Here is a 23,501-nt window from a genome sequence, read left to right as displayed (position 1 = left end):
AAGTGATTCACAGAGAGACCGAGGATACAAAAGGGTATGGAGGACCCTCCCATTGAGTCATAAGGTTCAGACTAGACCCCCTTGCTTTCTAAACTCCTGATGGAGCTTAGGTTCGGCTAGATCCAGTCTTAGTCTTGGACTTGGACAACGGTTTATGTCTAAGGGATTATATATGCAAAATTTATCAATTCAGCATGCAATCAAAGTTACCAAGACAAAATCAAGGTTACCATACTACAAGGTTATGCACAATATCGGTCATTTACCAAAGATCTGCCGTTGGTAAAAGGTGTCTCTGCCTCGAGGAGCAACCTTGAGAGGTGTCCCAGCTCAAGAGGAGATCACCGCCATACAGCCACGCTGCCTAGCAGGGAGAGCTCAGAGAAGGCTCACTTTGGCTGTCACATTTGTAGATAAAGTGGTTGGCTCATAGTCAAATTACATGTGATAGGAAAGATATGCATGAGGCTCCTTGTACGCACAACTTTCTTTGTTCCTTGATAAATGAGTCTTGGAAAAGCCACCTGCTATTCATGCGTTAATTGTATGATTGGTGTTCCAAACTCATATGCATCGATGCTCACTGTGTCACTCTGCTCCTTTGTGGGTTTTCAGAGAACAGATTGGAACTAGAGGAGTTCTTGGCCCGGCTACGGCTCTGGCCTTTGCCTCCTTTGGAGCCTGTACCAAACTACTGCTAGTTTGGTTAAGAGGTTGAGTGCATCCATCACACTCCTGTGTTAGAAATGGTGAGTAATCATTCTCTGCGTATCTTCCCCATACTACTTGTGATTTCATGAACCTTTAACAATTTTTTTCAACTACCTCTTTCCCAAGACAAAAAGTTCCAGTCCATTTTGGTTCCTCCCACACTGAAGTTGGTCCATTTTCTGAACATCCTCAGTGCCTGTGTACCTTCTATTAAGTCCTATTATATCCTTTTTAAGATACGATGAACAGAACCGTGTAAAGATTTGGACACACATTCCCTTTTATATTCTATTATTTTCCTGGGAATTCTGAATGTTCAATCTGCCTTAGTGTTGCTGCACACAAAACTGACATATTCAGAGAACTATCAAAGATAATTCAAAGATTATTGTAGGGCTACAGCCAAGCCATGCAACACAGGAGTTTGTGGTACACTTGCTGACGCCAAGCAGTGGAAAGCTAATGTTTCTGTAAACCCTCTCTATCTTCCCCACCAACACCACAAATCTGCACACAGAAACAGCTGGGCAGTCTCTCCTATAAGAGCTTTGTACAGTGATCTCCTCTCTCATTGTTCCGGCTCTTGCAGTCATTCCTCAACCACATTCTCTTCCCAAACACTTTTATTATTGCTCTCATTTTCCTCGCTGTTTCCTTTATTCTTCTCCCTGTTCAATTATTGATTTCTCTTTTGTCCTTGAGCCTTCTATTTCTCTCCCATGAGACTTTTTTGGTTAAAAAGTATGTAAAATTGTCTCTTAAGCATATGAGCAGCATGCAGTGAAAATGAAGTCACTTAGCCCTGTATTAGGTTATATGAATTAATGAGTGTCAAATTCAGTATAAACTCAACCACAGTTCACTCACACACTGCATGCAAGACCCGCTCACTTTGCAGCTTACACTTGTAACTACACTTAAAACATAAACAGGAGCAGCTAAACCATTAGAGAAAACAGCCTTTTCACCAAAGCAAATATATTTAAAATAAAATTGGTTTGATACTCTTCCATTATTCTCTCACTAGACATCTGATCACTAAACCATTTCCCCCTAGGATGACAGTCCAGCTTTCCTTCAAGTCTCAGATGTTTGATAGAGAAATGCCTTTTTAATGGCTTTTAGTAAACTGAACATTGATTTTCACAGCCAAAACAAAGATAAAAAAGCACAACATTCTGCCTGATTTTACTCCCCTGCTCCCTACCACATGCTTTTATCACCAGAATCATGTCTGAATACTGTAAGCAGGCCAGCTTGGTAGCGCAACAGGGGCCTGACATGAGAGAGAATGACAATGAAACTGATGGCAGGAGAAACTTTGTGTGAATCAATGTGACAATATCATTTGGTGGCAAGGTAGACCGGTGCAGGCTTTGCTGGAAGCAATGAAATATGGCTGCACATCTAGCCAGCAACCAATGACTTTCATCTTGCCTTCTTCAAAGTCCAGTAGCCCGTTCTGCCCCATGGGCACACAACTAGTTACACCACCTCACTCATGGCAGCTACAGAATCAAGGCATGACAACAGCCTAATCCTGCAATGGGGAAGTCCTCCTCAAAACTCTCCCGAATATCCCTTGGCAAAACTTGTGCTGCTATTCCATTCCCAAAGAGCAGAGGCCAACTTGTAGACCTCAGTCCCAATCTCGTACTAGTCCCATTTTTTGCACCCCGAGTTAGTTCTCTGATGATGCGCTTCAAACAATCTTGGGTGGGCTGACATCTACCCTGAATATTGACCTCTTACTCTATCACGTCTTAGGTTCTTTTAGACGTAAGTTATTTCTACATACGTGTTTCTAAATATATACAGCTGATCAGTTTTTACCATTTCTGGTTCCTGAATAACCTCAGAAAAAAATTACTCCCCTAAGCATGTTCGTTATTTGCAAGTGTTTGTTGAATCATTTTTCTGCATAAATTACACCCTGCATGAGTGCTAAGATTGTTTAATTATGATTGATAGTTTAAACCTTGTGATTGTTTTGTTTTTCCAGCTGAATGACTCAAATTTTCCAAGCAAAGCCTTATGAATAGTAAATAATCATACTCATGAGCTAACTCTGAAAAAGCCCCAGAAATAACAGTGTTGCCACAATGTAAACACAAATTAGATACCCAAGAGTTCACAAAAGGCTAGGGGACAGTCAATATAGCAAAATACGACATTCTCAGAGAGGCACTCTTCTTCGTCTGGCTTTGTGTTCCCGCCAGAATTACAGCTCTGGGGATGTTTACCAGTTAATACCCAACCCTACTCCCATAATGAATACCCTGTGTGCATCTTTGCCTGCTCACCTGATCAGTGACCAGAGCTCTTGCTTTAGTCCTGGGCCTGCACTCAGCGCAGAAAGTTTCAAGAACAGGACTCACAAGCTGGAAAGGAAAACATCACATCCAGGTCCCACTTACCCCTGAACCCATCTCCATGCTGCACTAGTTATCTTGTCCTATTTTACCCTGAAGGTTTTCAGTGCCTTTGAGCTTTTGTTACTTTAAACTAATTCAGATTACTCTAGAAATTGCCATTAATATAACTGACACCGCTACATCCATAAGTGCAAGTAAAGTGCAACATATATGAAATTTTTAGGTTGCAGACAGCATTAGTTTTAATTTTCTTCTGCATCTGCACTCCAACGCATGAGACACCTCTCAGGAAATCATGTCAAAGACACTCTAATATACCTAAATTCATATGTATGTGCAGCAGTACAGAAAGGGAACAGACTATCTCTTGCGATTTCCAATTATAGATCCTTAACTGTTAGACTATGTTTCTTCTAAATAGAACTATTTTCCTCATTTTGTCCAGCTTCTGAAATTTAGGGGCAGAATAGAATTCTACTGATTTTACACAACATTACTTCAATAATTAAAATGGTTTTTAAATTATAAATACTATGTTTTTACCAGACTTGTACACAGATCAGCCTGATGTCACTACCCTTTATCTCTAGAGTAGGCTGGCGTTTGTTATGCTGTAACACACTACAAACTCATTTGTGTTTGCTATTCATTGTCATCTAAAGACAGGACTTTGAGCACACAGCCAACTGGATAACATTATTTTTAGTGCAAGCACACCAACTGTCCTTTCCGGAAGGTTTCCACACTAAGCAGAGAGCTGAAGCTCTTAGCACAATTCAGAGACATAACAAATCTATACAAGCAAGTAACTCATGCCCCTGGGACTGTAACATTACAACTCTGGTAAGCATGTAATACTCAGGTTTCATTAAATCCTATAAGAAATCTCACTGAAGATAACTGGAGCTCTTCCCTTGAGAAAATGAGCAGTAAAAAGAGGAAGTGATAGCAGTAACTCAATAGCAGAGGTAGAACCAGAACCAATACAAAAAGCAGCATGATTCCAGGACCTTAAACAAACAAGAGTATTTTTCTCTATGCCACTGTAAGAGTCCGTAGAACATAAGAGCACTTGGTTCATTAAGTGATCTGGTTAAGGACTATTCAGTGTAATAGAAATAACAAGCAACAAGGAAAGCGATAAAGCAATAAAGCAAACAGACACACAAATGTTAATGAGCAGGTAACAAGGTAGACAAAGACCAGGACTCTTCAGTGACTGATTGATGGGCTGTTAAAAGCAACTACTCAGGCATAGTCTGTGGTGGGGGGAGATCAAGATTTTTGTGAGTATGATAGGATATTTGAGGGGATTTGTGGGAGTGTACTAAAAACATGGAATAATAGAAAGAACTTGTGGGGTTATGTAAAAATTATGGGATCTTTATGGGAAGTGACAAAGGCAAGGAAAAGTGAGGGATAAGGATGGATAGTAGAGGAACAAACACAGGAAACTTGTCTGAGCCCTAGACCTGACACAGTGTATCCTAACTTCTTATTAAATCCTATTACTGATTTTGCCTTTGTAATCTCACTCTATCCTATACGAGTGCTACAATGTCCAATGCCAGCAGCTGGAGAACAGACCATGGGCCACCAGGCCTGTAGATCCAGGTGCCAACAATAGAGAGACCAGAATACAACAGAGATCTGGGTGCCAGCAACTGGGGAAGGGATCATGCACCATTGGGAGTGGGGTGTGTGCTGCTGGGGTCTACACGCCAGCAATTGGAGCAGGGACTGTGGCTCGCAGGGCCCATAGGTCTAAGTGCCAGCCATTAGAGAGACCAGACTGTTTATATTTCCCTAGGGAATTTAATTATGTGTACATGTGCGTGCATGCATGTGTACACATACACATACTTTGCTAGCAAAACTTAAGCTGGACTAGCCAGGAAGTAGCCAACCTGTATCTGGAAAGACTCCAGATCTGAGTCAATAACCAGGTAAGGGAAACAGGGTCCATGCATGGACATTAGATGACCACCTGGTAATCTAATATTTGAGGGATGCATGAGCAACGGGTGCATCTGTTTTGCTACTGAACATCAAGCCAGACTACCTGCTAAGTAGGGGAGGCCCTGCATACTGAGTAAGGGCCAAGGGTCTAGGCATGGATATGAGAGTCCACACTGATATTAGAGAGATCTGTGAATGTGGATGTATTTGGGAAGCTAGAGAGCAAGGGCTGATGTTTTCACCAATGAGCTTTAACCCTTACCAGCTGGAGAGGAGAAACAGGACTGAGCTATCTGCATTTCTGTTTATGCGAATGCTGGTAGTTTACCATGTTGGCTAATTAACCTCTACAACTTGTTACTGGTCTAGACTGGCTGACAGCTTAGAGCTACATCCTTCTTGTTCCTCTTGACTGGAGTTCTCACAAAACCCATGCCAACAACTTATTTTCTAACATAAAATGGAAGAATGTTCCTTCTCTCTCCATCACTGCTTCTCTCTCCCTCATTCCCTGTGAGTGGGCATTTGATTATCACAGATCAGGTGATATTAAGCTTGGCAATTTTCACCTTTGCTCCCTCAGGTTGCTTAATTGACATTTGTATTGTGTCTCTTACTTTGCATATGGGCCTTGCTAGAATCTTAACCCTCCTACAGCCACGAACACTGGAGATTTAGGAATATTATTCTCCTTATAATTGTTTCCTCAGACATAGGTGTCCAGAAACTTTAAAAACATATAGTAAAACAAAGAAAAGCAAAAAGTATCATTAAAAAGCTATGAAAATTAGTCTGTCTAAAACTATATATTTTGCACTCTAATAAAAAAAAAAGAAAAAAAAGGAAAGATGTGTCCTTTTTGTCAGAAAAATCTGTCAGAAAGCCAGTGTATTTTGGGACAGAAATCTTCCCTGAGATGTGGCTGAAGCTTGCTCGTTTTTATTTTTTTAAAGTAAGCTGAAAAAACTTCATGAGAATATTCTGCAAGGATGATTCTTGGGAAATTGCTCTTTGAAATGCACCAAGCTTCATACCTCTCCCACTTCTGCAGTTTTACATTAAAAAAAAAAAATCATACAAGAAAGTTTCTACAATCAAAGTAAAAAAACAGTGTTGCTACAAAGGAGAAAGTTATGTGATCAAACTATAGAGACAGAAGACAAGCAAGAGAGTATGGGAAACACTCAGAAAGTTATCATGCATATCACTAAACTACTCAAAACTTAACTCACACTCTTCCATTCTCCTACCTGGAGAATGACTAATATTACATCACGCCATACAAGTACTAGGCAGTATTTAAATAGGTCCAATTCAAAAACCTCTTGAAAATTTAGATTAGATAACACTTTGAGAAACTAAACCTAAGTGTAACTAATACACAAAGGATGCAATTTGAGCCCTTACTATTTGTCTGGTCACTTGGACTGGTGCATAAAAGACGACCACATTTTGGCATAGAATAGAGAGGAGGAACACAGTAAAAATACCTAAGTTTCCATTCAAAACTTCATAGAAGAAAATGCAAAAGTGATTAAGAAAATTAATGGGAATTTTATGGCTGCTGCACACATAAATGGAAAGGCAGCAATAAATTTACCGCACTCTTAGAGTACAGCATATACTAAATTAATTGGAACTAACTCAGTCTGCAATATCATCTGATTTTTTTCATTTGGAAGGTGATTAATTAATTCAGAAAAAAAAAATATCTCTTTCCCCCATTATACTTTTCCTCTTGTTCCTCCATTTCACTTAACCCCCCCCACACAGCTTTAGATGTTGAATAAAATTAGTTAGAAGCGACCTCCAGAGGTCAGCTAGTCCAACCCCTGCTTGCAGGAGGACTGATTAGATCAGGCTGAGGAGGGATTTGTTCACTCAAGTCTTGAACACCTCCAGGGCTGGGAACACCACAAGGGCTCTGGGCAGCCCGCCCCAGCACCTGACATGCCTCAGTCAGAGGAACACGGGCACTGCCTGTGACGGTGTGCTTCCCCCGTCCCCGACCTTTATCTCCTGCAACCCCGCTCAGGTGACAGCCACCAGTGGTGGTCATAATGGATGCATCTGGTCATGATGGCTGCATCCAGCTCAAAGTGGATTCAGGAGACAGATAACAACACAATAGCCTAGGGCTACTGTGCAGTGCACCCACCGAAGAAACTAAAATCTGTGCTCAGCATGCAAATATGACTATGGGTCAATCATCTTACCCCCTTATATAACGAGCAACCCAAGAGCCCTTTGAGCTCTTCTGCACGGCAGCGGGCTGCCCGCCAGGATCTCCCCTTGAGCAGGGACGCCTCTCAAGGTTAATCCTCGAGGCTGAGAGATTCCTTGCCACAACAGATCCTCAGTAAGTGACTAGAAGCATGCTAAACTTTGAAATCTTAGCTAAGTGATATAAAGGATTGATTGCGCACATATAATCCTTTAGACATTAATTGTTGACCAAGTCTGGGACTAGCACTAGATTTAGCTGCACCTAGACTCCTCTCTGAGAAGGAGTTTAGAAAGCAAGGGGATCCTTTTCTGAACCTCATGACTCAACGGGAGGGTCTCCCTGACAGTTTTGTCTGACCCTGTTCTCTATGCAGTAAATAATCAAGTGTATCTTGCCATTGAATCTTGTTGAATAACTGTTGCATTGAACTTTAACTCCCTATTCTATATCAGTAAAGTATATTTTTTCTTCTCTCTTTACAAGTGAAGTGTACTCTCACTCCTTCCGTGACACCGCCACAGAGCTGCGGTACCGCAGCACCCGCGGCCAGCCCCAGCGCCTCAGAGACACCCTCACACCTGTACCGCCACGCCATGCCACAGTCGAAGCTTTCACATCACCTGGCCACCCTGCCCCACGTGTGTGAGCACCGTCACCGCCACACGCAGTGGGCCTGTGCTGCTCCCCACGCGGGGCAAGGCCTCCCCCGCACCACCAAGCTGCTCGGCTCCGTGCCGGGGAGCAACGTTCACAAACAGGCGGGCTTTAATGCTGTTCTACTTAGCACGACAGAGGTTAAACTTAGGCCTGATCCAAGCACAGGGAAGTGCTCTGGTGAAACCCCTTCAGGCCTGTACTGAAACAATAGCGGTCCCACACCACAGTGCAGCTTAGTTTTGCCTAAGTTGATGGACACTGTTACAGCTGTACTGTAGCTAGAAAAAAATTGACTAGTACTTAGCATTCTCCTAATTAGAATCAGACCTACTTACTAGATCTGTGTACTTACATGGTACTCGGAAGCCTCCTAGCTGAAGCAGTACAGGTGTTCCCCTACCTGCAGATCCTGTCCCAGCAGGCAGAAAACCCCTCAGCCAGCCCTGGGTGGGACTGCCTGTTCCACGGATTCTGCTGTTCTCTCCTATGGGAAAAAACATGGCCACTGGTGGCTACTCTCACCCTGCAGAGACCACAACTGTAGAGCTGTAAGGATAAGATGGCTTAATGCTATTTAGACAGCATGTGAGAAATCAATTTTACAATTCAGCACAGCATTGTGTAATAGCATGGTCCTGCGATGCAGTAACATTTACTACCCAGTCATGTTTCAGTCCATTACAGGTTGGGACGCTGGTGCCCCTTCCTCGTTTGTTGTTGCTTTTTAACTGACCTATATAAAGATGTGATTCTTACAAGAACCGAAGAGTTGTGTCCCACAGTCCTCAGTCCCTTCCCAGAGCTCACACCTTTCTAAAGAGAAAGTTCAACTAATTACATCCTTTGTGAGTTCCATGTGCTTCAGCTGGGCTGGTTTAGACAGATATTTAATTTACAGCTGCTTCCCAGACACCTAATCAAGAAAGTGTGCTCAGCTGCCTGAAATTCTGTTGTCTGAAATAGGGCTCCCTGTTGCTTTTAGAAGCAAATCAAAGTCATGAACCCTACAGTTGTCCACTGGGGAAAAAAGAGGTTGATATAGAAACCTATTGACAGAGGATAAAAATGTGTCCTGGTTTCAGCTGAGATAGAGTTAATTTTCTTTATAGTGGCTGGTATGGGGCTATGTTTTGGATTTGTGCTGAAAACAGCGTTGATAATACAGAGATGTTTTAGTTGTTGCTGCACTAGTCAAGGACTTTTCGGCTTCCCATGCTCTGCCAGGTGCAGAAGGAGCTGGGAGGGGACACAGCCAGGATAATTGATCCAAACTGGCCAAAGGGATATTCCATACCATATGGCATCATGCTCAGTATAGAAACTGGGGAAGAAGAAGGAAGGGGGGGACATTCAGAGTGATGGCGTTTGTCTTCCCAAGTAACCGTTACATGTGATGGAGCCCTGCTTTCCTGGAGATGGCTGAACACCTGCCTGCCCATGGGAAGTAGCAAATGAATTCCTTCTTTTGCTTTGCTTGCATATGCGGCTTTTGCTTTCCCTATTAAACTGTCTTTATCTCAACCCATGAGTTTTCTCACTTTAACCCTTCTGATTCTCTCCCCCATCCTACCAGGGGGGAGCGAGCGAGTGGCTGGGTGGGGCTTAGTTGCCGGCTGGGCTTAAACCACGACAAAATGTCATAAGAAAAGAAAAATAAGAGTTAGTAAGTTAAGCTAAACCTTTAACTTCCCTTTCCAGCTGCCCCATAAGAGAGGCTGGAGCTACGGCTCTGACTTTCGCCCTGCCGTGTGTCACGAAACCTGCAGCCAGCCGCGCGGCCCGAAAGACCCACCCCGGAGAGGAAGGTTTGCTAGTCACAGCCGGCCAGTGTTTTTCCCTCCCGTCTCTCTGCTACCCCCGCCCGGCTCCTCACGGCACCCCTACGGCACGGTAAAGCCGCACTTTCGGAGTTGGCGCTACCGGCCCCCCCCGCTGCCCCGCTCCGCGTTTCCGACCACTACAAACGGCCACCGAAAGGCCGCTCGCCCTCAAGACGAGCCCCGCGGTACAGGGCCGCCACCCCGCTCCCCAGCCGGCCTCTAGGCTTCAAACGGCAACGCAGGCCCTGAAGCCGGACCCCGGCGCCCAGCTCGGGGCTGCGGACGGGCCAGGGCGGCTGCCGGTCGCCAGCCGTGGCCCCTCAGGGGCGGGCTGGCGGGCGGCACCCCCGCCGCTCCCTGCGCAGTTTGGCGCGGGGGGTTGTGGGTGACGTAGTCCCTGCCCGTCGTAGGTCCCTCGCTGTCCCTTCGTCACCGGCGGCGCCGTGTCCTGCGCAAGGCCCTGTGGGCGTTGTAGGAACGGGCGCGGGAGCCAATCGGCGCCGTTATTCCGCAAGGGCGCGCTCTCGTGGCCGGCGCTCGCTGCGGCACGTGCTTTCCTTTTGTGACTCCATTGGCCAAGAAGAGGGCGTGACGGACGATCCGTACCTCCCCCGAGCCAATCGGAGCGGGCCATGTAGAGCAAGCCGTTCCCTGGGGGGTTGCGTGCGCTGCGGCCAGCAGTCGGTAGCCGATCGTCAGCGCGGGCAGCGCATTGGTGGCGGCGGAGCGGTGGGCGGGGCGAGGAAGCCGGACTCGGAGCCCCTCGGCGGCGGCGGCGGCCCCTGAGGAGCCCGGCGGGATGGGGCGGCGGGCGCGCCTCGGGCTGGTGCTGTGCCTCGCGGCGCTCTGGGCCGGGGGACTGGCCGCGGCCGGTCAGTACCGGGGTTCCACCTCTTCGCGTCCCGCTGGGCCTGAGCTCTGCGGCGGCCTCGCCCCCCATGGCCTGCTGCGGGGGAGGGGGGGCGTGCTGCGGGCGCCCGCACCGGGGCGCGGAGGCGGCGGCGGCGGCAACGGGGAGGGGATCCTGTGTCCTCGCTGGGGCTTTGGGGTGCGTGGGGGCAGCGCCGTCCTCGGCGGGGCGCTGAGGCGGCGGAGGGGAGGGGAAGGGAGCTGCGCTCCTGTCAGCTGCGAGGCCGCGAGTAGCGGGGGTGGCGGAGCGGGGGTGGCGGAGCCGGGCTCGCCGAGGGGCGGCGGGCCCATTGCTCGCCCTGTGCCTGCTGGAGTTGCCTCACCGCGGGGGGGCTGTTCGGTAGGCCTGACAGGGGTGGACACAGTGTTTAGTCTGGCTCCTGCCTTTAAGCAGCTCGTTAGGAGCCTAATTTGTAGTGCTGGCTCTGCTCAAAACCGAAAAGAGACATCTTTTTCCTCCCTAGTACTCATTTTCTTGCTGAGGAGCTGATAATGCGGATGTTGGCATATTGGAACAGTTTTCTCACGCAAATATGTAGAGAGCGTTTTGGGGGCCTGCATTATGTTGTTATAATACTTCTTTTTCTGCTTCTTTTGTTGTTATGCAGCTTGGGGTTTGTGTGCTTCTCATATGTTGTCATGTACTTCCTTTCCTGGGGTTTCTACTTCCCACACCCTTCTTTACACCATGGGCGGGTGGGGGGAATGTGCAATGCATTTACTTATGTAGTGTTTCTAAAGCCAGAAAGCATTCCTTTAATAGACAGCCTTACCCAGTGCTACTGGGGATGTGCTTTTAGGCTGTCAATGATATTTCAGGAAAGTAACTTAACGTTTTCTCTAGAGGTAAGTTCTGTTGTTTGGGGTTCGTTTGCGTGTATGCAGTAGGAAGTTCAAATTTAAAGTTATGTTACTGGAGTTCAGATTAGATGTCAAGCACAGTTATATGAACTTTGTAGGTAATGTTATAAGCCAGCAGGGCACTTCCCAAGGTGTAGAAAAGATACATACAAGTTCTGTGAAGCCAGAGAGATGTATCCAGACCTTGAATGATGTGTTCTTACTGATAGTGTATATAAAGAAAAAAAGCTAAGGTTCATGTCAGATGAACCATCTGTTGTGTACGTGGAAGATAGGTGACAAAATTAAGGGTTGTTCAGGTGTGCATCTATGGCCGTGCTAGTATGCAACTCTTCTGTCTTGACTGCTTTTCCACTATCACAAAGTGGTGTTTCTGAATATGAAGTTCTGATAGCTTAATTCAGCCTTTAAAAACCATTACTTTAGAGTCAATTCAACTAAGACAATTAGTAGGCCCAAAAGCACATGGTACAGTACAAGGATTAAGGGCTATTGCCAAACTTAAATTGCTACTGTGAGGTAAAACTGTTCATTAATAGCCAGAATTAATTAGGAGATAGTGTTCGGAGTCCAGCTTTTGGCAGCAGATTATAACAGGAAGACCTTTCTTGCTCCAGTTTTTGTCAAGAATTATTCTGAAAGAAAATAAGTCGTCATCACTTCATCAATGTTTTGATTTCCTACAGTAACAGTACCACTTTCTCTAGTAGAGTCTGGTACAAGCCTAGAGACTGTGTGTTAAATGCTTCCTTGAATACTTGTTCATTCCTAATGTCTGGTCTGGAAACAGTCATCTGGAATGTGAGTACATTGAAGGGAGGGGTTTTAAGAAGGATGAGTAAAAATGGTTCAAGTATTACATTTCCTGACTTCAGAAGGTGTTTTTAATGAGGATTTTTTTTTTTAGTAGTGAATCTTTTAACTATAGCTTTAAACCCTAATTTTATAGTCATAAACTTTGCTTAAATCAATTTATTGAAAACTTGAGGTGGATGCAAGAAAACTCAGGCCTAAAGAAATGGGCGCTATTTTTTTAAAGATGTAATAATAATACAGATTATGAAGAAGTTGAACATTGGGGGCTGGGGAAAGAATATTAAGGAGTCCATGGGGAATTGGCAAAAGCAGCTAAAAAAATAGTAACTGTGTGTGTTCCAGCCAAAGCTGGCTATCTTCTGCTTATCACTGCAGCAAAGACCTTCTGCTGCTTCTGTTGATCATTCATTAAGAACATTGAAAAAAATCTTCTCTTTTTTTTTTTTTTTCTGATTGCTGATATCACTTGATTCTTGGGGTTTTTTTCCCCTTGTTCGCAGACTAAGAGGTAGAAATTCTCTCATTCTGCCTGAAGAGAGGAAGTGATTCTTCCTCTGACTATCCTGCACCTTCCATGGCTATCTTCAGTGATAGGCAGAGGTTTTCATACCGTCTCATTAACTGGTGGGACAAATGAGCATAGGAAACTTCTTGTAGGAAACTTATGTACCTATTCTCTCAAAAGACAGAGCTCAATGGCTTTCCCTGACCCTTCTGATTTTACTTGCCTAACTGAAAAACATTCCCTAAACTTGTTGCCTGATAGGGAATCTCAAGTTTTGTAACTTGTTACAAGTTTTGTAAATAGTTAGCCAGCAATTGCAAGGAGACTGGAAAAAAGATTTGTATTCAGGGTGAGGGTTGACCTATATCTTAATGTTGTAGTTACACTAAAATGAATACGCTGCACAGATTGTAGCTCAGAAGAATTTACTTGCTGCCAAGGATACTTTGAAACTAGTCTTGCTGAATAGATGCCACTTAAGAGTTTTGCTTAGCTCACTGCATGTTTTAGAGGTTCATGTAATAGGAATAGCATTTATGCTATGGTTTCTGTGCTGAATTTAACAGCTGAAAAATTGATGAGAAGCAATCTGAGGTAATTTTTTTCTTAAGATTTCCTTTTTTCCTGCAAGAATAGGATAAACAGGGTTTGCATTCTCTTTCAAAGTCTAACTAGTCACTTGCACAAAAAGAACATTGAAAGAAATAACTAAAAATACCACAGAAAATCTCTGACGGATGCTCAAAAGCAGTCCTTGCCAAACCTTTTTTGTTCATGCACCGCTCTCGGTAAAAAAATTTTTGAGCATGCATCTTCAATGCTTAACTTATAAAAAAAAAAATACATGTATGTACTACTGTACTAACATATTATGTACATCATAAAACATGCACAAAAACAGAAATGAAAAAAGAATGAGATAAAGGTGACTTAAACACTATATTAAGAAAAGTTTTATTTATTAATGGTACAAAAAGTAATTTCTTCCTACACCCGCAGTGGGTTGGCTAGCACATACCCTGGGGTGTACACACCCCACTTTGGAGATCATTGCTCTAGAGCATGCAAACTCTTACTAGTTGCTTTGTTGTGATAGTGTTTGAAGCTTGAAGAGCTTGGTAAAAACTGGAAGGAGACTGACTACAGTGATCAGTGAAGGCATTCATCAGAGCTTTGGGAGATTGCCAACTGCTTGCATTTACTGAATTTTTGGCTATTTCCCAAAGATGAGTGACCATTCTAATGTTGAAACTAATGGTATTTCTTGCCTGGTAGTAGCAGTACTTTAGCTTTATAGGCTGTCAGTTGATTTGTTCTTCTAATACAGGAAAACTTTGGAACTATTGGGCTCCCTCAGGGTAATGACATTCTTCTTGCTGAATCACACTGCATAGCTCTTCTTGTTTCTACCCCTCTCTCCATAGTGCTCTCTTGAAAATGGTAATTCTCACAAAATGGCAGGATCTTTATCCAGCATATGGTAGGATCTTTTTATCTAGTATAGGCTGCCAGAGTACTTCTGCTATATTTAAATAAACTGATTGAACAGTGGTCTTTCTAATTGAGGAAAAATTAATACATTTTAAAGCTGATTTTAATTATATATGAAGTGGTGGGTGGTTGAAACAAGTGTTTAGCTGTATGAAGTGCTCTGGAGTCCTAGCTGGGCATGAGAGCACTCAGCAGTGTCTACAGCTCAGCACTGTTTGTAAGTGAAGCATTCTGTACAATGTTGTCAGCTGCCCGTTTCAGCCACAAGTATTTTTGCTTACTTTTTCCTTTTAATATATTACTGCATCTCCCTAATTTGTTTAACAAATGGTAGGATTAATTTCCAGTTGGCCTTTTCAGAAGGGGTTTATAGAATTAGGCAGCCTTGGTAACAGACCCAAATTTAAAAAATAAAAAGTCAGTTACTTTTTTTAATTTAACTGTGGAAAAACAAACTAAGCTATCGGCTTTAATCTCTGAAGCAGGTGCTCAAACATAACATCTGTGACTTTGTTCAGTAGTTGAGCCTTGACTAGTAAGCTGTTCTTAGGTCAAACTGTGACCTTCCACAGATCTTTCGGAATAGTTTTCTGAACTGTTTCTTAGAAGTAGACACACTTCTGTGAGTAGTGGGTGCCTATTAGTCAGCAGTTCTGTGAAATAACAAGGCTGTAAGTGATCCTTCCTCTAGTCACATTATCAGTCATTACTGCAACCTCATCTGCCTAACTTAGAAAGTCCCAGAGCTAAGAAAAGTTAAACTAATATTTTGTTGTTGCTTTAGTGCTGTTTTGGAACCACTGTTTTGAAAACAATTATTCAAGTCCAACTTCTTAATAACAAAGCTGTTTCCTTCAGAGAGAATTTAAATGATGCAATAGAAATGAAATGGGTTTATTTACTTTCGAGGAAGAAGAGCAAACATTTAATGAGCTCTGCCTTATGTGGCTCAGATGTCTCTTGCCTTTCAGTTTAGTAAACCTTTTGCTTTGCATATGAAGTTACAATAAAACTGCTCTTTGATATGTGTGCATAGATAGTATATCTGTTTATATTTGACCTTGTGTAGTCTTTTGTTGTAAAGTCAGCCTTCCACAAATTGAAATCAATTAGTAAAGCCTTTACCAAAAAGCTAGAATGGTCTAGTCCTGTCAGGCATATAGGCCAATTTTGAGCAGACGAAAACAAACACCCTAGCTGGTATAGCTGTTAAAAATAACATGATGTTTCTTACTGCAGTAACAGATACTGTATAAATGCTTTGCATATATTAATAGCAGCATACAAGCTACTGGGTACGTTAACCCTGTCTTAGTTTTCCCCCACTCCAGAAGCATGTCTGAACCTCTTGACAAGCTCTGGAGTTTGAAGTTGTAGAGGTGGCACTTGTTTTTAGATCAAAATTATTTAGGATAGTAGAATGTAATTTGTGGGAAACATTGTAAATTCAAATTTGTCTCATAGTTTCAAAACAGAAAGGACCAGCAAGTATCCTAAATGCATACGTACTTTTACTGTATTTAAAAAACAACTGTTGTATGGTGATCTGAAGTGTTGAAGTTCAGTGGTAGAACTTCTTAAGACTTACCACAATCAGCCTTATCTGTTAGATTCCTCAAGCTGATAAACACTGTGGTCTCTGCCAAAAATGCAGCTAGCCTGTTTTTTTTTCTCGCGCCTCTTTTGGTATTTTTTCCAAATTGGTGTTTGTTCTTATGCTGTCTTGGTTGCTACTTGCGGGGTCTGTTTCATCTGGAGTGCTCTTTGCTGTCTCCACTAGTTTTTCTGAAGGGCTTTACATGCTTTCATTTTCGGAGCTGTAGGGTACAGCTGCTTACCCACACCGACTGTTCTAGATCATTTTTAATCCTGTGTCTGCTGGCAGTCAAACTTTTTGAGCTTTACATCCTCTTCATTATCCTCAATAGACTATTAGCTATTTGTCCCAGTTGCACTGTCAAACTTCTTGTCACCTTAGTTTTGCAGCTTCGCTTATAAGTCTTAGCATTTTTTTCTTGATTTTTATTACACTGTTACAACTTGAAGTCAATCCTCATCTTTTGTACTTGTTCTAATCAAAGGTTATACTTCAAATAACAATGTGGAAATGGCTTTCTGGAATCTAGCTTCCAAGATTAGCCCTTTCATTGCAAATACCCACAGTTGCTCTGTTAGACTAATAGTCTTCAAAACATGAACTGATAAAGTGTCATGTTTGTAGTTTGTCGCTTCAGAGATGATTTATTTCTGGTAAGACACTTTATCTGCATGAGGATGAAAAGTATGCAAGTTTTGTTTGCTGCCAAATGCTTACAGAAAGTCAGAGTTCTATAAACTTTGGGAGAGTTTTGTTAGCATTCAGTATTTGTGCAGGTAGTCTTTAATAGCTAACCATAACATACTAAAAATGGTGTATCTCATGTACAGGGCACTAACTTCTATCAGTTTAGGTACTTTTTCTAGTCATAGTGCAGGTCTCCAGCCTATCAACACCTTACCACTGCTATAGGGCATTACACACCCCAGAGTCTCAGAAGCGGGGGGATTTCTAAGTGTAGTAGGAGTTTGTGGCGGCTTTGCTTAGTCATCTGTTTATATTTTGAGCTTTTATTTTGGTTTAAGTGAGTTGGGTACCGGAAAGAGGGAGGCCTATAGCATCTTCTTTCAAATGGGGGAGGAGGGGGTGGGGGTGTGGTGTTTACCTAAATCAGGTGGTATCAGATACTGATGACTGGGAACAGTTACATTTCATCTGTGATAATTTTAGAGGCTTTCAGTCAAGACGATAGTGCAAACCAAGTTGTTCAAAGCACAGTGAGTAGCCCATTTAAGTTACAGGAACAAAGAAAATAAGAGACACAATTCTGCAAAACAATGGTAAAACTGTCATTAAAAAGTTTTCTGATTAACTTCTTTATTGTTTTCACCTCTGTTCCTTTAGGTGTCTGCCTAATAGCCTTTCTTCTTTACCATTTCTTCTCTTTCCAATCTTTCTAATCAAATGTCATATCATAGCCCATTCAGGTAAGAAAGCTGACAGTTAAACAAGGCTTGCAGCTCTTGAACAGTATCTTAAAGACAAACTAATTTCTCACAGTTCTGAAGAGAGACCTCTATATAAATGTTTGAATACGCTGGTCAGGCAAAATTAATTGGCATTCTACAAAGAACAGTGTTTAATCATAAGTGGGGTGATATTAATGTAACTTTCTGGTCGCTGCTGAAGCTGTTTGTACTAAAGCCGATTTGGTGACTAAAAACCTTAGGTTCCATAGGCCCTTTTCACTTGATGCATACCTTTTAAAGTAGTTTAATTGGAGTGGAATAATTCAGACTGTGTAGTAATCTAGTGGATTGAATTGGGATTTAAAAAAAAAAAAAAATTCCACACTTTTTTCCAGTATTTGGGACACAGTTGTGTTGGCATAATTTAAGGAAGAGGAGGATCATCCGTGAAACATTTGGTTCTTCCTGACAACACTAACAAGGTCTTTCTGAAGTGCATTAGTCAACTTAGTACACTAGAATATTTCAGAACCATGCTACAATGTCATAGCTAAACTTATTTTTATTTTTGAGAAAACTACTCATGGAAAAGCTTTTTACTGACTTATAACATCTCTTCTAGATGAAGAGGGAAATCAAGATGAATCACTGGAGTCAAAGGTGAGGAAATAAGTTTCTAGTCCTTCTGTTTTTCTTGTGGGGTGACAGCAAAGGTCTGAAATTCAGAACTATGATTTGATTCCTGTTTTTAAACTGTTCTGTGGCCCTTGCTGTCCCATTAATTTCTTGAGTACATCAGAAGAACTAATTTTGTGCTATATCTTTGAAAAAAAATTTTTTTTCAAAGAACTGAAAGGGATAGAGTCAATGAGAGCTGATAGAGGTAGCTCAACTTACTTTTGATGCTACTGGTTAAACTTAGTGTGTTAATTAATCATATCTTTTAAAAGTAATGGGGTTTTTTGCCAGCTGCTGCTGTTCAGTTTCTAATCTTCTAAATTATGTGGCTGCTTTTCTTCAGACTTTATCTGCAGAGGACCAGGTAAAGGACCATTCCACAGGAACTCGAGTGGTAGCAGGTCAGATCTTCCTTGAATCAGGGAAATCGGACTCTCAATCAGAGGATGAAGAGAACTTTCACAGTCAAGAGGAGGAAAAAGAGAATTCGCTGGAAGAGTTGAACTCTCTAGAAATGTCAAATCTATTAAATAAGGATTTGGAAGAAGCAGAAATACAAAGTCCAGGTAACTGCTCACAGACTTTTGAACAAGTGGCAAGAAAGATGCATCTGAGTAACTTTGGCATGTCGATGAACACAAATAGTAATTTCAAACATATGAAATAACTAGTGTCTTAACCTTTCTGGAATGGAATGGTAATTGCTGCCTTTTCCATTAGAAAGTAACATCAAAAAGTTTTCAAATATATTGTGATTGAAATCTGAGTTGTTATTTTTAGGTGCATTTGAAAGGGTTTTCCATAATTCTTGGTGTTTCCATCTTCTTGGAAAGCTTTAACTATCAAATGGAGAAAGCCCTGATTCCTTCAAATAGGACTCGGGTGCACATGCTATGCTGTGTGTATGTATATCAACCATAGAAGGAGAAATTGCGTCAGTGTTTCAGCCTGCTGGCTGTTTACCTGGAGAGTCAGTTGACAGAGAAGGAACAAATTGTGATGCAAAGACAAGCTTTCTAGGACAGCATTAGGAGCCTTAAGGCAACATCTAAATTGCGTGTAAACTTCAGTAAGGTTTTAAATATAGATAAAACCTTATATCCTTGTGCCTAAATTCCCAGGAAATTGTAGTATTTCTTTTTTACTACTAATAAAAATATAAATTTAATGTGATCTTTTGACTTGCAGTTAGTAGTGGATGATAACTAGATGGCACAGTCGAGTACCCTAGCCTATGCAACAAACACTTTTCTTTTCACTTGTCCCTAAAAAGTGAATCTTCAACTTCACTGAAGAAATAGTTACGTGGTAATATTAGTATTTGCCTATCTTCTCAACTCAGATTCGAATGTCAGAAGAAAGCAGGAGTTACGAAATGAGCTCTGTTATATACTAACTTTCAGTGTTTTCTAATAAGCCTTCCTTATTAATGCAGAACTAGTATACAGTTTGTGAGAACTCTGATACTGAAAACAGTCTTGCTGTCGATAGGTGTAGGGTTGTACAGGAAGAAGGTATATAAAATCCACTAAATAGCTTGCTGCCACAAAACTGAGTTAAGCACCATATTTAGTCAGTGCAGGCTATTTCAAAAGTAAACTTTAAGATACTTTTAATCTCATATCAGAAAGAGGTAACCAGATGGCTTGCTCCCTGGCAACTAAGGTTTTTAACTACACTTGTCAAAGTACTGCAAGTGACTTTCAAAAACCATAAATTTAAGTCTTGCACAGTTTTTGGAACCTCTTAGGAAGTAAATAAGTGATGTGGATGGAAGGATTACTGGTTTTATCTAAAAAGCAATTCTGAAGGAGAAGTGCTTGTATTCTGGCAGGAAAAAAAAACTGCTGAAGGACAGCTTTACTGGCAAACTTTTTAATGGAGCAGGACAGGAATCTACCTCAGGTACAGATGTTACATCTGTTGAATGAGCTACTGGTGACAGGACTGCATTAAGGGAGATTAAAGCTCTTCGAAGTACAGTTTTGCTCCTGTGTATGGTCATGAGATTGCATGGAAAAAAGTAATACTCTTCAAGCTTCCATGTGTATTTTGCAGGATGCTGAGCAGAAAAAAAATTCATCTTCAGTAGTTTAGAATTAGTACTAGTAAGGCTTTTAACCTTCTAAGAAAGAAGTTGCCCTGCTTTCTTCTGATTAGTGAGAAGGTCTTGTGTGTAAAGAAAATGGTGAGTTTTAGTTATTTATCTTTCGTGTTCGAACTTGATTGTTACAAAAACATACATACTAACAGTTTTTGCTGAAAACTGCCCATGAGTTTATACAGAGCTGGCAATTCCTGCTGCGTTTCTTTTCCTATTTAGAGGAATCTTACAGTAATGTAACCAATACTTTTAAGTAGTCTTTCCTGCAGCATAAAGTATGAGGTGAGATATAAGTAAATAAGGACAAAATATAATTATAAAATACCATATACTTTATTCAGACATAATAAAACTGGTAAATTGCTACTTGCACACTCAGTTTGACAAAAAGTAGTTTATCCTCTGAGTAAATTATTTGCCTCAATTTGTATTTATCATTCTTTAAGTACATGATAAAATAACTGTGGTGAGCATTTTATCCTGTGATCACATTGCTGTGTTGCTTTAGGGGTTAGTATTTGTTACTGTCTGGGGGGTAAAACACCATTATGGTTGAATTTAGAATTAAAAAAAGGCAAGGGGGAGGACTGGGGCAGAGTAATTTCATAACTTTAGTGTACAGCTAACTCTTATGCAGGGCACTGTGTAAATGGTTCGTGTCCAATTGCTTTCAGTACAGGAGACAAGGTACTAAACAAAACAAGTAAAACTTCAAGTTCTCAAGTAGTGTTAATATCCTGGACCTGGAGTTTGTTCAAATGACAGTGATAAGAGGTCCCATCAGTTGTAGTTATACGTACCCTTAGCATGAGTTTGTGCATTACTCTGTAGTTAACGGATGTCTAAAATGATTCTAGGCTAATTGCATCTGGACAAATTATTTTTGAACGCAATTTCTGAAAATAACATTTTTCCTTGTGTGTTATGGGATAATTGACTTGGAGTGGTGTGGTGGAACATCTGCCAAGGAATCAAATTATGAAGAGCAGTTTGAACAGGCTAACTAAACCTGAAGACTGACTTATGCTTCAGAAAATCAACATGAAATTTTTAAATTAGTATGATCTCTAGGCCTTACAGTTATAGACCCTAGAAAAAAGAACTAGCTTTCTTTATAATCACAAGAATTACAAACTTAACTTGAAAAAAGACAGTATAATTGACATTCTCAGTTGCATGACTTTGCAAATGTCTTCAAATGAAGCAGAACCCAACTGCTGGATTTAGCTTAGTGAAAGAGAAAAACCTTTATACAAGGCTAATTGAAATAATTTCATTTTCAAAAAATGAAGATAATTCTTAGTCTTCATAGAAGATTGATTTTTACTGAAAAATATTGCAATATTGGAATCGGTAACCTTTGAAGTTCTAGTGCATGAGAAATGATAAGTCATGCTGTTCAAAGTAATTTTGAATGCAACTTCAATATATAGGTGAAGTGAAATAAAGTTTTTAATATAAGTATATGCAACAATAGAAAATGACTGGACTTGTAGTGATTTCATTTAAGTCTTTTCTTACAGTTGCATGTTCTAAGTGTACTCCCTGCTGATACTCAGGTACTTTCAGTATCACATTTGGCAATGCGAGTGGTTCTGTCATGATTATGTCTAACCGTAGGGCTGAAATGAATATATGCACTAGAATGCACATCAAGGGTAGTCTTTTGCATGAGGAAGGGAGTGCAGAGTAGAGAAAGTGAAAGGAAGGGCTTGTTTATTTTGATAGGCAATAAAAATGTAACTGAGATTTGCCTTCTCCAATCTAAACAAAAATATTTTCTTTGCTTAGAACTAAGGAATATAAGAAACCACATACCTTCAGTTTCATTTCCTAATTAAAAGTAAGAATAATATTTTTTTCAAGTGCTATTTAGAAAAATAATTGCTTTTTCAGGCTTTTGTAAATTAGCAATTTTATGGAAAACTTGATTAAATGTTCATAGAAATTAAAACCAACTTAGGACTGCTTTCCTATATGTAGTAGATTACTTTAATTTGTGGAATAAAGGAAAGCAGTCTAATTCCTGGGTATGTATTTTCAGTTTTGACAGCTATTGGAGGCACCGCAGATGGTGAACCTTGCCACTTCCCCTTTTTGTTTATGGAGAAGGAGTATGCAGAGTGCACTGCAGATGGGAGGGAAGATGGCAGGCTTTGGTGTGCAACAACCTATGATTACAAGAAAGATCAAAAGTGGGGCTTCTGTGAAAGTAAGTAACTTGATGTCTTGTTATTGTCCAAGGAATGCTTTCTTAAGCTAGTGTTTTCAGTCCTCTTAATGCCCTTTATTTCAGGGTCTAGAAGTCCCTGTCATATATTCATGGCCACTTTATACTGTAATATACAAGTAACTATAAAGACCAAGTTCTCATGATGGAAAAGATAATAATGCAAATGCCACTTCCCAAAGCTATTAGGGAAATCTTGCAGTGGAGGCATCTATAAACCCCTTAGTTTCTGAGGCTGTAAGAGTATAGGGGTTTGACAGTGTTTCCTGTTTTACTTGCTGATTTATTGCACAAAGGCAACCCTTCTCTAGGAAACATCCTCCTGACGGAGGAATCTTTCTTCCTTGCACAGCTTGCTTTGGAGCAATGAAAAGAACATTTTAAAAGCAAACTCATGCATGAGAGACATCACATAAGAAGAAACTGTCTACCAAGATATCCAACACCTCCTTTAGACAGCTTTTTATAATCACTTGGGTTGTTTATTGGTCTTCAGAAACATATTTCTGGCTGTATTTTCCCTTTAGAACCAATAAGAGTTTTGAGAGAATAGTCTTGAGCTGTGTAACTGGACCTTTTAATGTACTTTTTTTTTTTTTTTTTTTTTTTTTTTTTTAGCTGAAGAGCAGTCTAATAAGAGAAGGCAGATGCAAGAAGCTGAGGATGTTTATCAGACTGGAATGAAAATCCTTAATGAAAGCAGTAAAAAGGCTCAGAAGAAAGAGTAAGTCTACTTCCTCCACCCCCACAAGAGAAGGATGACATGGCTGGTCACTCTGGCTTAACTGAAAAATAGCTTAAATGAGTTGCCCTGGGACTTTGCACTTTATTGGACTTAGCATCAAACTATGCAGTGATAGTACTGAAAATAAATAGTAATTTCAGGGTATTTGGAAAAACAAATTTATGCCTGCTTTCCTCTGAATCCACTAAAATTTGCGTAAGATTAATTTCTGAAGAGTGGATGTCGTCAAAACATTGACTTAATGCAAGATGGTGCTGCGCTTCTCTAGCTACAATTTATATGTGGCAACTGCCCAGAAAAAAACTGAGAATGTGATACAAGATAATTGTCTTCTTTCAAATGTTTCTTACAGTCTGGTTCTCATTCTGCTTCGAAGATTAAGTGGGAAAAATGAGCATTTCTTGTCC

At 41.2% G+C, this 23,501-nt stretch overlaps 1 protein-coding gene across 2 annotated transcripts in view; it reads left to right on the top strand.

Moving 5' to 3' along the window:
- The first annotated feature begins 10,442 nt into the window (after positions 1 to 10,442).
- Positions 10,443 to 23,501, top strand: part of SEL1L (SEL1L adaptor subunit of SYVN1 ubiquitin ligase) — a 37,006-nt gene continuing 23,947 nt past the window's right edge. Inside the window, exons 1-5 of one of the 2 annotated variants that reach the window (XM_075503377.1) lie at positions 10,443 to 10,621; positions 17,960 to 17,997; positions 18,359 to 18,581; positions 22,164 to 22,331; positions 22,968 to 23,073. In XM_075503377.1, the coding sequence (XP_075359492.1) occupies positions 10,549 to 10,621; positions 17,960 to 17,997; positions 18,359 to 18,581; positions 22,164 to 22,331; positions 22,968 to 23,073 (608 nt within the window). In that variant the 5' untranslated portion in view covers positions 10,443 to 10,548. The remainder of the gene's footprint in view (positions 10,622 to 17,959; positions 17,998 to 18,358; positions 18,582 to 22,163; positions 22,332 to 22,967; positions 23,074 to 23,501) is intronic. The other variant, XM_075503376.1, reaches the window with a different exon arrangement.

The sequence above is a fragment of the Mycteria americana genome, chromosome 5 (assembly GCF_035582795.1).
Source record: "Mycteria americana isolate JAX WOST 10 ecotype Jacksonville Zoo and Gardens chromosome 5, USCA_MyAme_1.0, whole genome shotgun sequence".
Taxonomy (NCBI): domain Eukaryota; kingdom Metazoa; phylum Chordata; class Aves; order Ciconiiformes; family Ciconiidae; genus Mycteria; species Mycteria americana.
Note: the sequence above shows the minus strand (reverse complement) of the source record. Positions and strands in the feature narration are given on the sequence as shown.